Source organism: Saccopteryx bilineata, chromosome 2 (assembly GCF_036850765.1).
Source record: "Saccopteryx bilineata isolate mSacBil1 chromosome 2, mSacBil1_pri_phased_curated, whole genome shotgun sequence".
Taxonomy (NCBI): domain Eukaryota; kingdom Metazoa; phylum Chordata; class Mammalia; order Chiroptera; family Emballonuridae; genus Saccopteryx; species Saccopteryx bilineata.
The window spans coordinates 10057835-10073412 of record NC_089491.1 but is presented as its reverse complement, the minus strand read 5'-3'; the positions used below and the strand labels follow the sequence as shown (position 1 = coordinate 10073412).

Sequence of the window (15578 nt, the reverse complement as noted above, 5' to 3'; positions counted from 1 at the left end):
GCTGGTGTCTGGCCCTCTCTGCCTTGTTTTTATATAGGTTTCTGGGCAGCCCCTTGGCAGGTACATCATAATTCAGCTTCTGCCAGCCAGCCAATAAATACTCATTGATTGTACACTATGGGCTCTCTAGATCATTGCCGGCATTCACAATATGACTCCTTTAATTTTGATTTCCCTCCAAGCCCCAAAACCTACTTCACCCTCCCAGTTACGGCATGTTTGGGTGGCACCCATGTCTTAGTGCTTGATCCTACAATCAGTCACATGTGATCAGGCAAACAGGAGGTCAAGTAATGAGAAAAAAAACACTAGGCTTGGTATAAGCTCAAGCAAGGTCTACTCTTAAAAGGTACTTTTGGGCTCAGCACAGACAGGACACAGATAAGACAAAATAATCCAAGAATGGTTTTCAAGAAATACAGGAATGATTAGGCATGGTGGCTTTGATGAGCTTTCCAGAGCAGGGATGGAAAATCAATTTCAACTTAAAAACCAACTCCAGCCCTGGCCGGTTGGCTCAGTGGTAGAGCGTCGGCCTGGTGTGCAGGAGTCCCGGGTTCAATTCCCGGCCAGGGCACACAGGAGAAGCAACCATCTGCTTCTCCACCCCTCCCCCTCTCCTTCCTCTCTGTCTCTCTCTTCCCCTCCCACAACCAGGGCTCCATTGGAGCAAAGTTGGCCCGGGCGCTGGGGATGGCTCTGTGGCCTCTGCCTCAGACACTAGAATGCCTCTGGTTGCAACAGAGCGACGCCCCGGATGGGCAGAGCATCGTTCCCTGGTGGGCGTGCCGGGTGGATCCCGGTCGGGCACATGCGGGAGTCTGTCTGACTGCCTCCCCATTTCCAACTTCAGAAAAATACTAACCCCCTCCCAAAAAAACCCAAAAAAAACCCTAACACAACTCCAGTGACTAGTACAGGTCACTCACAGGGCTGTGCTGGGAAGGATTCTGAGGTCAGGTCCAGGCCCAGAGGACACAGCACAGTGAATGACTAACAATGTGAATGGAGGGTGTACTAGCGGCACCCACACCATACTGACCCAGAATTCCAGGTGTGAGGCTGGGGAGAAGAGCGAGGGACATGCCGAACTTTAGAACAGGCCAAACAGGAGCAATTCATCCTCTGGGACGGCAAGTCATAATGACTGAGGCCTCCGTGGCATGAGGGACTGGATATCCCACTATATATCTGATGGGGACGGGGTTATTACCTATTAAATAACAGCTATGTGCCAGTAAACGCTAAGTGCTTTGTATACATCACATTATTTCATTAACTCTTCCAAGCCTACTTTCTCCATCACAAAGTGGGAATAACATCATCAGTGTGCTGTATGGATTACATTAGGTAGCAGGGGTGAAAGTTCACTGCATATTGGAAACTGCTATAGAACTACAGAGTATTAGCGCAATGGCGATTTGCATTCAAGGCCTAACATAGGAGTTAGCTGTAGGCGCTGGCCTCAGATGGACTTGGCTTCTGATTCCAACTTCATTATTTACTAGATTTCCCCTGCACCCCAGCTCCCTCATATAAGATAGGGAGACAGCCTGACCAGGTGGTGGCGCAGTGGATAGAGTGTCAGACTGGGATGCGGAAGGACCCAGGTTCGAGACCCCGTGGCCGCCAGCTTGAGCATGGGCTCAGCTGGTTTTGGTTCAAAGCTTGAACCCAAGATTGCTGGCTCGAGCAAAGGATTACTCCTTCTGCTGAAGGCCCATGGTCAAGGCAAATATGAGAAAGCAATCAATGAACAACTAAGGTGTCGCAACAAAAAAAACCAAACTGATGACTGATGCTTCTCATCTCTCTCCGTTCCTGTCTGTCTGTCCCTATCTATCCCTCTCTCTGACTCTCTGTCTCTGTAAAAAAAAAGGAAAAAAGGGAGACAACATCAGTACTATCTAATAGTGCTGCAATTATAGGAGACTGCATGTAGACAAGTGATCAGCAAAGTGCATGGCACACAGTAAGCCCTTGATAAACGGCAACTGCTTTTAAAAATTCTTCTTCTTGTTAATATTATTTTAAAAGATGAGATCTTTGCCATCAATTTCATTAACAGACTCTAATAAACTTTTTCAATCACAGAAAATTTTGGGTCCTGCCGACCAAAGCTCGATCGCTCGTCCTAACGTCAGAAACGAGTGGCAGGCGCACAAACTGGGGCAGTGGTGCCACTGCCCGTCGGAGGACAAGCAGCCACGCCAGCCCCGTGGAGCTTGGGCATTCCGATCCGCTGCTGTGCGATGCGCCCCTACCTGCCGCCCACTCCGAGTGGCCGGGCAGCTTTCTGTGGACTCAGCAGGAATGCTGGGTAAATGCCGTACACGGACACTTACCACTTAGAAGAGCTCGCCACCGGGGACAAGTGAAGCCTCTGCTCTGACTGACACAAGACGAACGAGCGTAGGAGCCCATCCATCAGTGTCAGGAGAGACCTGAAGTACCTGGCCAGTCAGTTGAAATAAAATAAATTATTTACTGATCTCAGGATCCAGCCGCTCACATGAATGCTCATAAAGGGTGTGCTGTTTGCTGTCGTGCACTTGGTGGTAGATTCTGTTTCAGAAAGGAAGGGTTTCTGGATTGCTGTGTGCAGGGTTTTGTTGTGAGAATGAAAAGGTGTGTCCGCTTTGCAGGGAGGGAGAGAGGGTCGTAAGTTACATATCTGAATCATGTACATCGAAATAGGAAATGAGTGTATTTATTCACTGCATGAATCTGATTGTCAAAAAATTCCTCAGGACTAATTAATGAAGTTTCTGTTTATAATGCTACAGATTGAACTTAAATTCACAACAGAAACGTTCTGACATTTTTAGAAGCTCCTCAGAGCTGTAACTTTCCACCAGAGGGCGCCATTTTTGGATACTTCCACCAGAAGCATCCAAAGGTACCTGTTACCTGGCCTCTAGTTGCTTCCTTTCTGAGAATCACTCCTTTAGGGAGAGATACTTGTGTCATTGCCATTGATAAGCCTCCACTGTGGCTACAACAGAGCCACAACTCTGCCAATAAAGCCACTACCTAATCTGTGATGTGGTTAAATATTTCAAGACAGTGGACTAGGAGAGAGAAAGCAGTAGGCAAAATAAACAGTACTGACAATAACACCACCACTGAGACAAGCTACCTCTGAGAATACCACTTCTATGGGCAACTTTCATACAGTCTTGAGAGGTAAATATAATGTGCATTTTAGAAATGACTAAAACTAAGACTGAGCAGGGCAGGGACTTGTCCAAGGTGATAGTGCAGGTAAGTGGTAATACTGGGAGTCAACCCGGGTCCTGACTGCAGAGCTGGGGCTCCTCTCACAGATCTTTCTGTGGGCCTTTTCCTTTAAATGAATATATAGGACAGGATCTGATGAGTTCAAGTCTGGCTTTCTGCCTTTGGAAAAAAGCAGGGGAAGCAGCCCGTGATCTTGGTTATCTTCCGAAGACTTTTCACCTTGGGGACCAGAGGATTTGCTGACTGTGCTCACCTGCGAAAATCCCTGCCTTATACCCTGGGTCTTGATCACGGCCGCACTCAGGATATTTACTGAGCCTCTTAAAACTAGACCCGCTCAGAAAAAACGAGCCTTTGTTACGGGGAAGGTACTGTATTTGGGCACATGCAAACTGATGTCTGAGTAGCATTCTCATTTTAGTAAACTTTTCACTGAAAATACACCAACAGGAAGTCCATAAATCATGAGTATACATGACTTGACTTTTTACAGTCTATATATTCACACAATCAAGCACCCAGGTAAGGAACGGAACTTGATCAGCACCCCATAAGCTCCCCCGGCAGCCCAAGCTCCCCAGGATAACCACCATCATTACTTCTACACAGTAGATTATTTTTATTTTTGAATGTTATAGAAATGAAATCAGAGAGTATGTATTTTTACCCCCTTTTTTTGGATCTGGTTTCTCTTCTTTTGAGAGAGAGACAGAGATGGAGAGAGAGACAGGAAGGGAGAGGGAGGAGAGAGATGAGAAGGATCAACTTGTAGTTGCTTCACTTTAGTTGTTCACTGATTGCTTCTCACACGTGCCTTTAGGGGGAGGGGTCTCAAGCTGAGCCAGTCCCCTTGCTCAAGCCAGAGACCTCTGGGCTCAAGCTGGTGATCTCAGGGCTTTGAACAGGGGACCTCAGTGTCCCAGGTCTACGCTCTATCCACTGTGTCACCATCTTTTATTTTTATTTCTATGAGAGATACCAGGAAAAGCATCCCCAGGAAGAACACCACTGAAGAACTGTGATTGTTTGATTGATTTTAGAGAGAAAGAAAGTGGGGGGGGGAGAGAGAGAAGAGGGAGAAGGAGGGAGAAGAAGGAAGACAGAAACACTGACTTGTTGTTCCACTTATTTATTTATGAATTCATTGGTTGATTCCTGTGTGTGCCCTGACTGGGGATTGAACGCATGACCTTGGTGCATCAGAACTATGCTCTAACCAACTGAGCTACCTGGCCAGGGCCAAGAACTTTATGTTTCAAAAATTAACATTAAATAAATAAGTTTTTTTTTGTGTGGTTTTTTTTTTAGTGACAGGAGAGAGAGAGAGAGAGAGAGAGAGAGAGAGGCAAGAAGGGAAAGAGATGAGAAACATCAATTCTTTTTTTTTTTTTTTTTTTTGTATTTTTCTGAAGCTGGAAACGGGGAGGCAGTCAGACAGACTCCCGCATGTGCCCGACCGGGATCCACCCGGCATGCCCACCAGGGGGCGATGCTCTGCCCATCCAAGGCATCGCTCTGTTGCAACCAGAGCCATTCTAGTGCCCGAGGCAGAGGCCACAGAGCCATTCCCAGCGCCCGGGCCAACTTTGCTCCAATGGAGCCTTGGCTGCGGGAGGGGAAGAGAGAGACAGAGAGGAAGGAGAGGGGGAGGGGTGGAGAAGCAGATGGTTGCTTCTCCTGTGTGCCCTGGCCGGGAATCGAACCCAGGACTCCTGCACGCCAGGCCGACGCTCTACCACTGAGCCAACCGGCCAGGGCCAAGAAACATCAATTCTTCGTTGCGACATCTTAGTTGTTCATTTATTGCTTTCTCATATGTGCTTTGACCGGGGGGCTACAGCAGAGTGAGTGACCCCTTGCTCAATCAAGCTGGTGAGCCCCCGCTCAAGCTGGCGACCTCGGAGATTCAAACTTTGGCCCTCTGCATCCCAGTCCGATGCTCTATCCACTGTGCCACCACCTAGTCAGGCTAAATAAGCAATTCTTTAAACCACTTTAGAGACTTAAAGCTTTTCTGTGAGGAGGGAAAAATTCTAGAGAGGGGAAAGAAAGGTGGGTTTTGTGTTTCAATTCAAAGTTAGTGGGTGCAATATCATTTACTTAGTTTGTTAGAATCATCATCGCCTTAGTAAGTGATGTTCACCGAGTACTTGCTATGTGCCGGGAGTCTTTCTAAGTGTGTATTCTGCATGTATTATGACATTTCACCCCCATAATTACCTTTTCTATGAGATAGGGACTATTATCTTCATTTCACAAACGAGGAAACTGAGACTCCGAACCATCTGCCTGTGAGGATACAGCCAATAAATGACTCAGGGTGTGAATCCAGGGTTCTAAGCCCCAAGTCTGTCCTCCAGGTGCTCTGCTATCTTGCCTCTCCTCTAACAAGCTCTCATTTACAGAAGTTTTGCCAACTTTCAGTACCTATAACAAGTGCTTTACATGGGCTCTCTGACTGTTCCCACAGCAATCCTAAGAAGCTGGTACTACTGACAGTCCCATGTAAGCAGAATGGAACTGAGGCTAAGAAAGATGAAGACAGTGCCTACCATGGCTGGTTACTGATAGAGCCTCAATTTAAACTAGTTGTGGTTCTGATGCTGATCTCATAATCACTAAGCTGTACTGTCAGCATATTCCAAGCTCCCGTCAGTCAAGTTGGGAAGAAATTATTGAAATATTTTTCAGTCTTTATTACAAATTAGCCAGACTAATGCCAACATTAAAAAAGATTTTATGATGAGATACATACAAAGCATTTTGTGAGAAACACAAAAGTTATGAGCCTTCGAGTTGCAATCCCAGCCTTCTCCCTTCATGCAAATGAGGCCCAGGACGGGGCAGTGTGGCAGAGAGCAGTGTGGCAGAGGGGAGTGGCAGGGGTCAGCAGCAGAAGACAGTGGCAGAGCCAGGGTGCAGTTCAGTTCCTTGACTCAGCCAGCATCCATCCCTGCTCCCCTCCTCCTACCATCCTTGTTGGGGGCAGGTGCGCTTGAACTGGACAGACCAGGGCTCTGCTCCAGACAGCCCCGCCTTCCTGCGGTGTGAGCCTACGCACACGCCTTCACCTCTCTGTGCCTCACTCACCTTGTCAGATGGGGACAGTAAAAACACCACCTTCTAGGTAGGTAAGTAGTGCATGTAAAGCACTTAGCACAGTGCCTAATACACAGAGGACACCTAAAAATGACAGCCATGACAACAACAAGGTATGAATAGCATGTTGTCTACTATGGCACTTTTCCTACTCCTGCTAGGTTTAAGTCGAAACAGAAATGTAGCATTTAATTGGAACAAATTAACCCCAAATACAAGTTGGAAGTTGGTTCTGAATTATCTGGTGAGAATTCAAATACAATTTCTGAGATCATTAAAAGCCTTCCTGAATAAATGCTTGAGTGAACAGGCAACGAGTCCACGCGGTGTGAAGGGGAAAGTGGCGATGCCGCGAAGCAGTTCCGAGGGCAGTGTGTAAGAGACTGCAGAGGAAGAGACTATGCAACACTGCAGAGTCAATGAGTTTGAAAAGAGTCTCAAGTTAGTTCTGTTTCTAATCTTCTGCTTCATAAAAAAGAAGACAAGACAGAGCACGCAGCTGGGAAAAGGAAGGGACTTCAATTTCATTGTTTAAACATTTTCTCTGAAAAGAAATTACTGGTAGTCATTCAGGTCACATAAAAGTTGCATGTTGCTTCTTTCCCCATTTCCGCAGTGACCACTGACAGGGAGGGTTCAGTTCCTCATCTGCTCACGCACTTACCTAACTGTACGTCGGTTGTGAACCGCAGTCTGTGGATCATGCTGACTTTGAATGACTTGTAATGGTGGCTGCTCAGCATATCCTGTACTGTAGCTATGTCAATTTGTGAGTCTTCCTCAAACACCCCGTCTGCCCTTGAACCTGGGGAGGAAAAAAGCAGTTTAACACATAAAGATACATGAGGCTTGGCAAATGGTGTCTGCTTAAAATGCTTTGGGATAAATTAAAATAATATGGGCTATTTAATTTGGAGAAGAAAAGGCTGAGCGATGACTTAATAATGCCATTCCAGTAAACAGAGAACAGTAACATATTAATCATTGAACAATTAATTCCACAAACACTGCCTGCTCCGTGGCAGGCCCGGCTAGGCAGCAGGGATGTGGAAGGACAGAAAACGCCTCTCGCCGGAAGCTCTCAGTCTCCATAAAGAGTAAGTCAAAATCACAAAAGCACGGTGGTCCCATTTCTTTTCCTAAATACTAATTTTCCTGATTATAAAAGTCAGCCATGCTTCTGAAAAAATCCCTGTCCTGGCCCTGGCCGGTTGGCTCAGTGGTAGAGCGTCGGCCTGGCATGTGGAAGTCCCGGGTTCGATTCCCGGCCAGGGCACACAGGAGAGGCACCCATCTGCTTCTCCACCCCTCCCCCTCTCCTTCCTCTCTGTCTCTCTCTTCCCCTCCCGCAGCCCAAGCTCCATTGGAGCAAAGATGGCCCGGGCGCTGGGGATGGCTCCTTGGCCTCTGCCCCAGGCGCTAGAGTGGCTCTGGTCGCGACAGAGCGATGCCCCGGATGGGCAGAGCATCACCCCCTGGTGGGCATGCCGGGTGGATCCCGGTCGGGCACATACAGGAGTCTGTCTGACTGCCTCCCCGTTTCCAGCTTCAGAAAAATACAAAAAAAAAAAAAAAAAAAAAAAAGAATCCCTGTCCTTTCTGAGATTCTCACACCGTCTGTTTACCTGCCTGCCATCATGCGCCCCAGGCTCCACTGATGCAGGCATGAGCCACTCGCGCTGTATGGCTGAACAGTCTCCTCCCTGGCCTGTTGCCTACCGGGCTCCCTCTGCAATCCAGCCACCTAGGACTTTCCAATCCTCTTTCTAAAGCTTTGATCCTTTATTCACTCATCAAATGTCAGAGCGCTGTGCATGCTAAGTACTCTGATATGTGACATTGGCGACAAAGAAGAAGACTGGGACTCAAAAATCATCCCTGGCTTCCCATGGCTTCCTGAACGATGCAGTTTTTCCAGCCAAGTAGTCAAGACTGTCCATAAGATCTGGCTGAAACATTCATTTTCAACTGTACTTGTCACTTCTGACACACACCTCCTCTCAGCGACTCCAAACTCCTTAGACTGCACACAGACTCAGGTTTTCCTGTTCCTGGGCCTCTCCTGTGGTACCCTGGGCCTAGAACACTCTTTCCACCCTCACCCTGCACCTGTCAAAACCTCACCCAGGCAGGCCAGCCCAAACTCCACCGCTGATAACCTCCACTGGACTCTGGAGCCAGGCAGACCTGGGGTTCGTTTCTATGTAGTTCTGCCTCTAACTGGCTATATAATCCTGGGCAGTGACTGGCCCTCTGAACCCCCGTTTCACCATCCATAGAATGTCAAAAAGTATTTTAAAAATCTAACACATAATACACTATTAATCTACTGCTGTAGATAAATAGCAGTCATGCTTATTTTTATTCTACTGTCATGGAGGCTGGCATTCAGCCTTGCACTTGAGTTGTTGAGAGATTGCTCTGCCCTAATTTGGAAGCTTTGTGAGGGTCAGTGAAGTTTCCTGTTCATTTCTCTGTCTTCTGCAAGCAGTACAGGCAACTGGCATGCTATCACTTAATTCTGCTGAACAAATAGATAAACAGACGCTAGTATGCACGAGTGCTCACTGCACATCGGGCAGGTGAAACACTTCACACACGCATTTAAGCCTCATGACAATCCAGTTGTCATTCCTCACCCAAGGCTTTGGAAAACCGAGGCTTTTTTTTATTTACTTATTTATTTTTATAGACAGAGAGAGAGTCAGAGAGAGTGATAGATAGGGACAGACAGGAACGGAGAGAGATGAGAAGCATCAATCATTAGTTTTTCGTTGCGACACCTTAGTTGTTCATTGATTGTCCTCTCATATGTGCCTTGACTGCGGCCTTCAGCAAACCGAGTAACCTCTTGCTCAAGCCAGCGACCTTGGGTCCAAGCTGGTGAGCTTTGGTCAAACTGGATGAGCCCGTGCTCAAGTTGGCAACCTCGGGGTCTCGAACCTGGGTCCTCCGCATCCCAGTCCGACGCTCTATCCACTGCGCCACCGCCTGGTCAGGCAAACCGAGGCTTTTGAGGCGGAGTCACATGTCCAAGGTCACACTAAACTATCTCTCACACTCACCCACCCCCAAGTTTGAAATGTGGTCTTTTGAAGGTGCAGCTGCTGGTGCCATTCACCAGTGGGCGGAGCACCTGTTTAGCAGTGGCCAACCAGGGCACAGTGCCCTAGGCCTTGTGCTGGGCACCGAGAGATGGTTCCACAGGGAAAGCCAGAGAGAGCTCCTTGAGATAGAGTTGTAGTAAAAAATTCTACATCTGGGTATAAAACAGAAACATTGTTATATGACTGGTAGCCTGACAACTGCACGCTGTTCCTTCCAACAGTTACTACTTGTAAGGCAAGCTTTAAAGTCAGAGCTCACTTCTGATGCCTTTACACTGAGCTCATCCAGCAGGCACTGTGCGCTATCTTTCTAAACACTGCACTTAATCCCAGCTGGGACCACTCTAGCACCTACAACAATGCTCTCTCCTCCGTGAGGATGCAGCCTCGCCCTAATGGGCCATTCACTAAATGCCCGTGACACAGTCCCATCTTAAAGGTTTGTAGAGGTTGTCCTCTGTGCCCAGGCCACCCCTCTCCCCCTCTTTTTTTTTTGAGACAGAGAGAGACAGAGAGAGGGACAGATAGGGATTGACAGACAGGAAGGGAGAGAGATGAGAAGCATCAATTCTTCGTTGCAGCACCTTAGTTGTTCATTGATTGCTTTCTCATATGTGCCTTGACCAGGGGGATATAGCAGACTGAGTGACCCCTTGCTCAAGCCAGCGACCTTAAGCTCAAGCTGGTGAGCCTTGCTCAAACCAGATGAGCCTGCACTCAAGCTGGCAACCTCAGGGTTTCGAACCTGGGTTTCCTGCATCCCAGTCCAACACTCTATCCACTGTGCCACTGCCTGGTCAGGCCCTTTTCCTCTTTTTTTTTTTTTTTTTTCTTGTGGGAGAGACAGAGAGAGTCAGAGAGAGGGACAGATAGGGACAGACAGGAAGGGAGAGAGATGAGAAGCATCAATTCTTCGTTGCAGCACCTTAGTTGTTCATTGATTGCTTTCTCATATGTGCCTTGACTGGGGAGCTACAGTAGAACGAGTGACCCCTTGCTCGAGCCAGCGACCTTGGGCCCAAGCTGGTGAGCCTTGCTCAAACCAGATGAGCTCGTGCTCAAGCTGGCGACCTTGGGGTCTCGAACTTGGGTGCTACACATCCCAGTCCGATGCTCTATCCACTGCACCACCGACTGGCCAGGCCCTTCTCCCCCTCTTAATTCTTCCTGGCCTATTCCTCCAGGTCTCCGCCCTCTTCTTCCTGAAGAGCTTCACTCAAGTGACACTCCAGGGAAACATCCCCTGGCCCCAGGCTCCCAAGTCTAGGTCTGCTCCTCTGTCACAGGACCCTGCATTTTCCCTTAGAACACTTATCACAGAGAAATCGCTGTCTCCGCCATTAGACTGTGAACCCCTAGAGGGCAGGCATAGTGACTGCTTTACTCAGCGCTGCAGCCCAGACCCTGCTAGTGCTCTCATGCACAGGACAAAGCAAGTGCCCAATAAAAATTAACTGGATGATTACCAGTGCTATGTCCACAGGAAGATGAGGATCAGAGAGGCTGAGTGACTTAATCAATGTCATATCACAAGGATCAGCAGAGTAGCACTCAGGGTCTGCAAGGGCCACTGGGTAACCCTGCTCCCTTCTTTGGAACACCTGGGATTTTGGATAGAGATGCCAGATCATGACCACCAGTGTCTCCTGGGTAATGTCCACATCTCAAACCGAGAGGCTGCCTGGAATTTATAAAACTTTTGAATAATCATTCACTTTCTCCAATATACATTTTACTGAAACAGAACTGCCAAGACGTATGTATTTCTATTTTAGAAACTTTTATATGTATAGACACTATGGAGAATTTTGGTGAAATATTAAAATCCGTTGTTTTAAAATTCATTTAAAGCCATCTTTTCTGAGAAAATACCATTATTAAATATAACTCAGCTCAAGAATTTGTTTTCTTTACTAATTAGTATTTTCTAAATATGCAGGTATTTGATTTGAAAAGAGGTAACAGCTCATTATACTAAAATGCCAATTACAAAAAAAAAAAAGACACACTTAAGACTTTTATGTTTTATGATGTTGGATTAAAACCAATTTAAAAATTACTATAACGTGACATATAATTTTTTACTGAGCAATTTCAATGCCAGCTGCTAATAAAGCATCTTAGCTGTAAATGATAATTCAGATGCTTTTAGATAAAGTGGTGCATAAATATGGTTGGAAATTGATTTAGCTTCTTATAGAAGCTACTGAAGAATGACATATTTTGTTTAATACACCAGCTAATGTAGTCCTAAAAGCTCAAACAAGTGCCAGTTTTCACTCCTAAATTTGCTGTGGGAGATTAATGAAAACTTTATATTTTGCTGAAATGTTAATAATGGGCAGAGGAGATGATAGGATTTTAGTAGAGGTCTTAAAGCTATGGAATAACCAGCAAAGCCTTGTCAATTTCCTCATATTAATTTTGTTCAAGACTTATATAGCTGGAGCTGGCTCAACACACTAATGCTTCTTGCATTGACCTTCTACTCTCTGACGGTGTAAATTCATAGCCCATCTGAGGACTTGGGTCCCCAGGTACCAGCTGACAAGGGGCATGTTTGCTTTTATGATTAGAAGGGCAACGGCACCGGGGAAGCAGAGCAGGAAGCAACAGCCCTGCACATGCCTCCAACCCATGCGCTCGTCCCAAAGCTGCCTATCTGCTGGATGGGAACAACCTCTGGCCCTGGGTTCCAGAGCTGCTTCTCCAAGCAGGCTCAGGAGTACCGCTGCTTGGAAGGGACGTGTCTGTGTGTACAGATCAGTCAGCGCTGCTCGCTGCTCACTCCTCTCCCCAGGCCGAAGTACGCCAGGCTAGGAAGGGACACTGGGGAGTATCAGGCAGGGTTCCTCCCCTTCAGGAGCCTACAGACTTGCTACGGAACACGAAGAAAACAGTACACGGCAGAGAGAAGTGCCCGATAAATGGTGCAGGCAACAGACTCTTCTCTAAAGACAAACACCTGAAGCAGATCATTACAGCAAAAGCATGTTGTGGACCAGAAAAGTTCTATGACTTTGCATATGCACATTTACTGTTTACACCCTTCTAGAAAGGAGCAAACCCAACACATATGCAATATGCTTGGCACCATACCACCCGCGTATTAAAATTATTACTGTACTATCAACTTCATATTAAAATATCCACCTCTGTTCAAGAGGAGACATTCTTATCTACTCAACATAAAAAGTAAAAGGACTGAATGTCTCAAAAATAAACACATTAACAAAAAACACTCCCCAAACTGTTAATTTAATTGAAATACAACCCTTCAGTATTTTGTTAAATTAGCAATTAAAAAGGTCACAAGCAATTAAATGAAACAAAAGCCACACTGTGTTCATCTACATTAATGCTGAACTGGGTCTCCTGGTGAATGACAAGATAAATCATAATGGTGCCTTCAAAGACTTCACAATGTATTTTGTCAAAGTCGGGAGCGTTAATGTCTCTATGTGCCATGGATTACCATAATGTATTGTGTCAAAACGCTCGAGCTGCAATAACTCAAAGATGTATTGTGATAGATCAAATTTTGGGGTTGGGCCTAAAAAGTGACTCAAGCCCCAGCTCTCAAGTGGACTGACGGCAGAGTTCAGGCACAGTGTGGAAAGGGCTGAGGGACAGCAGCAAACCCGAGAGAGGCAGAAGCTAACTCTCTAGGGCAGGGGTCCCCAAACTACGGCCCACGGGCCGCATGCGGCCCTCTGAGGCCATTTATCCGGCCCCTGCCGTACTTCCAGAAGGGGCACCTCTTTCATTGGTGGGTCAGTGAAAGGAGCACAGGATGAGGATGCTGGAGTACAGTATGTGGCGGCGCCGCTCACATACAGTACTACTTCCAGTGACACGGGACGCATGCGTCACGGCTCCAGAAGTGCATCATATCACTTGTTACGGCTAGCAGTGACAAATATGGAACCGGACATTGACCATCTCATTAGCCAAAAGCAGACCCATAGTTCCCGTTGAAATACTGGTCATTTTGTTGATTTAAATTTACTTGTTCTTTATTTTAAATATTGTATTTGTTCCCGTTTTTTTTGTTTTTTTTTTTTTACTTTAAAATAAGATATGTGCAGTGTGCATAGGGATTTATTCATAGTTTTCTTTTTATAGTCCGGCCCTCCAACGGTCTGAGGAACAGTGAACTGGCCCCCTGTGTAAAAAGTTTGGGGACCCCTGCTCTAGAGTAAGGAGTGAGGAAGGAGGAAACAGGAAAAACCAGGCCAGGGCAGGAGGAGCAAAGGCAAGCAGAGACGAGGTGCGGGAGGTGGCAGACAGAAGTCAGGGCTTGTAGCAAAAAAAAAAAAAAGAAGAAAAAAAAAAAGAAAAGAAAAAGAAAAGAAAGAGGAGGTGCTGGGAGAGACAGCCAAGGACTGAGAGCTAGCCTTGGGGCTTAGTAACATTGGAAAGCACCGAACACAGAGTTCAGAAATGGATTCAAATCCTGACTCTGACATCATGGGTCAAGAGTGGGTCAGAACCTTGCCCAAGATTCCACTGTTGGGCAGAGGGAGAGCTAGGACAGATTTATTGGACTCTGGGGTCCACCAAATTCCTTCTGCTGTCCCTGTCCTTCACCTCCCCCCTCGCCACAGTTCTACAAGCCACAGCAAGGAGAGGGACTGTAGGTGGCTGTGAAGTGTAATTCAGGGGTTCTGGAATGCAGATCAGGCCCCACGGGGGGGAAGGTCCCCACGAATCCTTCAGGGGTCCATAACCTCAATATTATTACATCATAATAACAATAAGACATTATTTGCCCTTTTCATGCCTATTACCTTACAAGTGCACAAAGTAATAAGTTCACTGATATGGTTCTGAGTCCACATTACAACTAACCTTTACAAAGCTATCCTTCAAGTTTTTGTATGGTAATGAAAATTAATATCCACTATTATCTGAAAAGGCTATTGAAATACTTCTCTCTTTTCCAACAATGTATCTGTGTTAGGCCAAATTTTCTTCATATACTTCAACTGAAACTAAGTATTATAATAGACTGACTACAGAAGTAGATATGCAAATCCAGGTGCCTCCCATAAAGCCAGCATTACAGAGATTTGCAAAAATATAACACAAGTACCCACTGGTTCAGGTGATTAGTTGATAGCTTCCCAATGGAACAAAAATAGTGTAAATGCTCTTCAGGGAAACAAAACAGTCCCACTATTCTCATTAAAATTTTAAAAGTTATTTTCATAAAAATTTATGTTAACACATAATAAAATTATTATTGCTTTTTAAATGAATCGATAAATATTTAAAAATTTCTTTTTTTATTCCTAATAAGTAGACATAACCCCCCAAAAAATGCTTTTTGGGGTAAAACAGTCCCAAGACCGAGAAGTTGAAAACCCGATGCCTTTGTTGTCCCACACCATGTTTCATTGTCCCTCGTGGCCACATGGTCACGATGAGGTACAGAATACAGTTACAGCTGTGTATCTGTATTGCACACCTGGCAACAAACACAGATAGAAAGCTTCTACACACATTCTAAGAGTAACAGACTTGCTGTCAGGCAATCAAGGCTAATTTTAACTAACATTGTTTTATAGTTTTTTAAAAATTTATTTATTTTAGAGAGGAGAGAGGGAGAAAGGGAATAGAATGGGGGGGGGGGAGGCAGGAAGCATCAACTTCCATATGTGCACTGACCAGGCAAGCCCAGGGTTTTGAACCTGTGACCTAAGTGTTCCAGGTCGACACTTTATCCACTGCGCCACCACAGGTCAGGCTGTTTTATAGTTTAAAAAAATGTTTTCATTGGAACCGAGACACTTCAGGTACACAGATGACACTCTTTCAGACAAATGGGCACTAATTGTTATATTAAAGCTCAGATAAACTTACTGTACGTTACTGTCAGATGTTTTGTGCCCAGAGATTTAAAATTCATTTTATGGTTGGTTCAACGAGTCCAAGACTAAGTCTAAAAGTGCTAAAGTAGTATGAGTTAAAGCAACTTCAATCTTCCTTTTCCAAAGATTGGTGGCCATTGCCGCATCTTGGCCTCTCTGTTCCCTGCAGAGGGGTGATGCTGTTGCCTATTCCTGTGCTTTGGGAATGTGAGAGGATGGCAGGATTCCCATATGACAGGAAGGGGACGGGTAATGCACA

At 46.0% G+C, this 15578-nt stretch overlaps 1 protein-coding gene across 6 annotated transcripts in view; it reads right to left on the bottom strand.

Annotated features, from left to right (window-relative positions):
* Window positions 1-15578, bottom strand: part of MAPKAP1 (MAPK associated protein 1) — a 253138-nt gene that overhangs the window by 37039 nt on the left and 200521 nt on the right. For all 6 annotated transcript variants that reach the window (XM_066256207.1, XM_066256208.1, XM_066256209.1 and 3 more), the window contains one exon: window positions 7004-7144. In XM_066256207.1, coding sequence (XP_066112304.1) covers window positions 7004-7144 — 141 coding nt within the window. The remainder of the gene's footprint in view (window positions 1-7003; window positions 7145-15578) is intronic.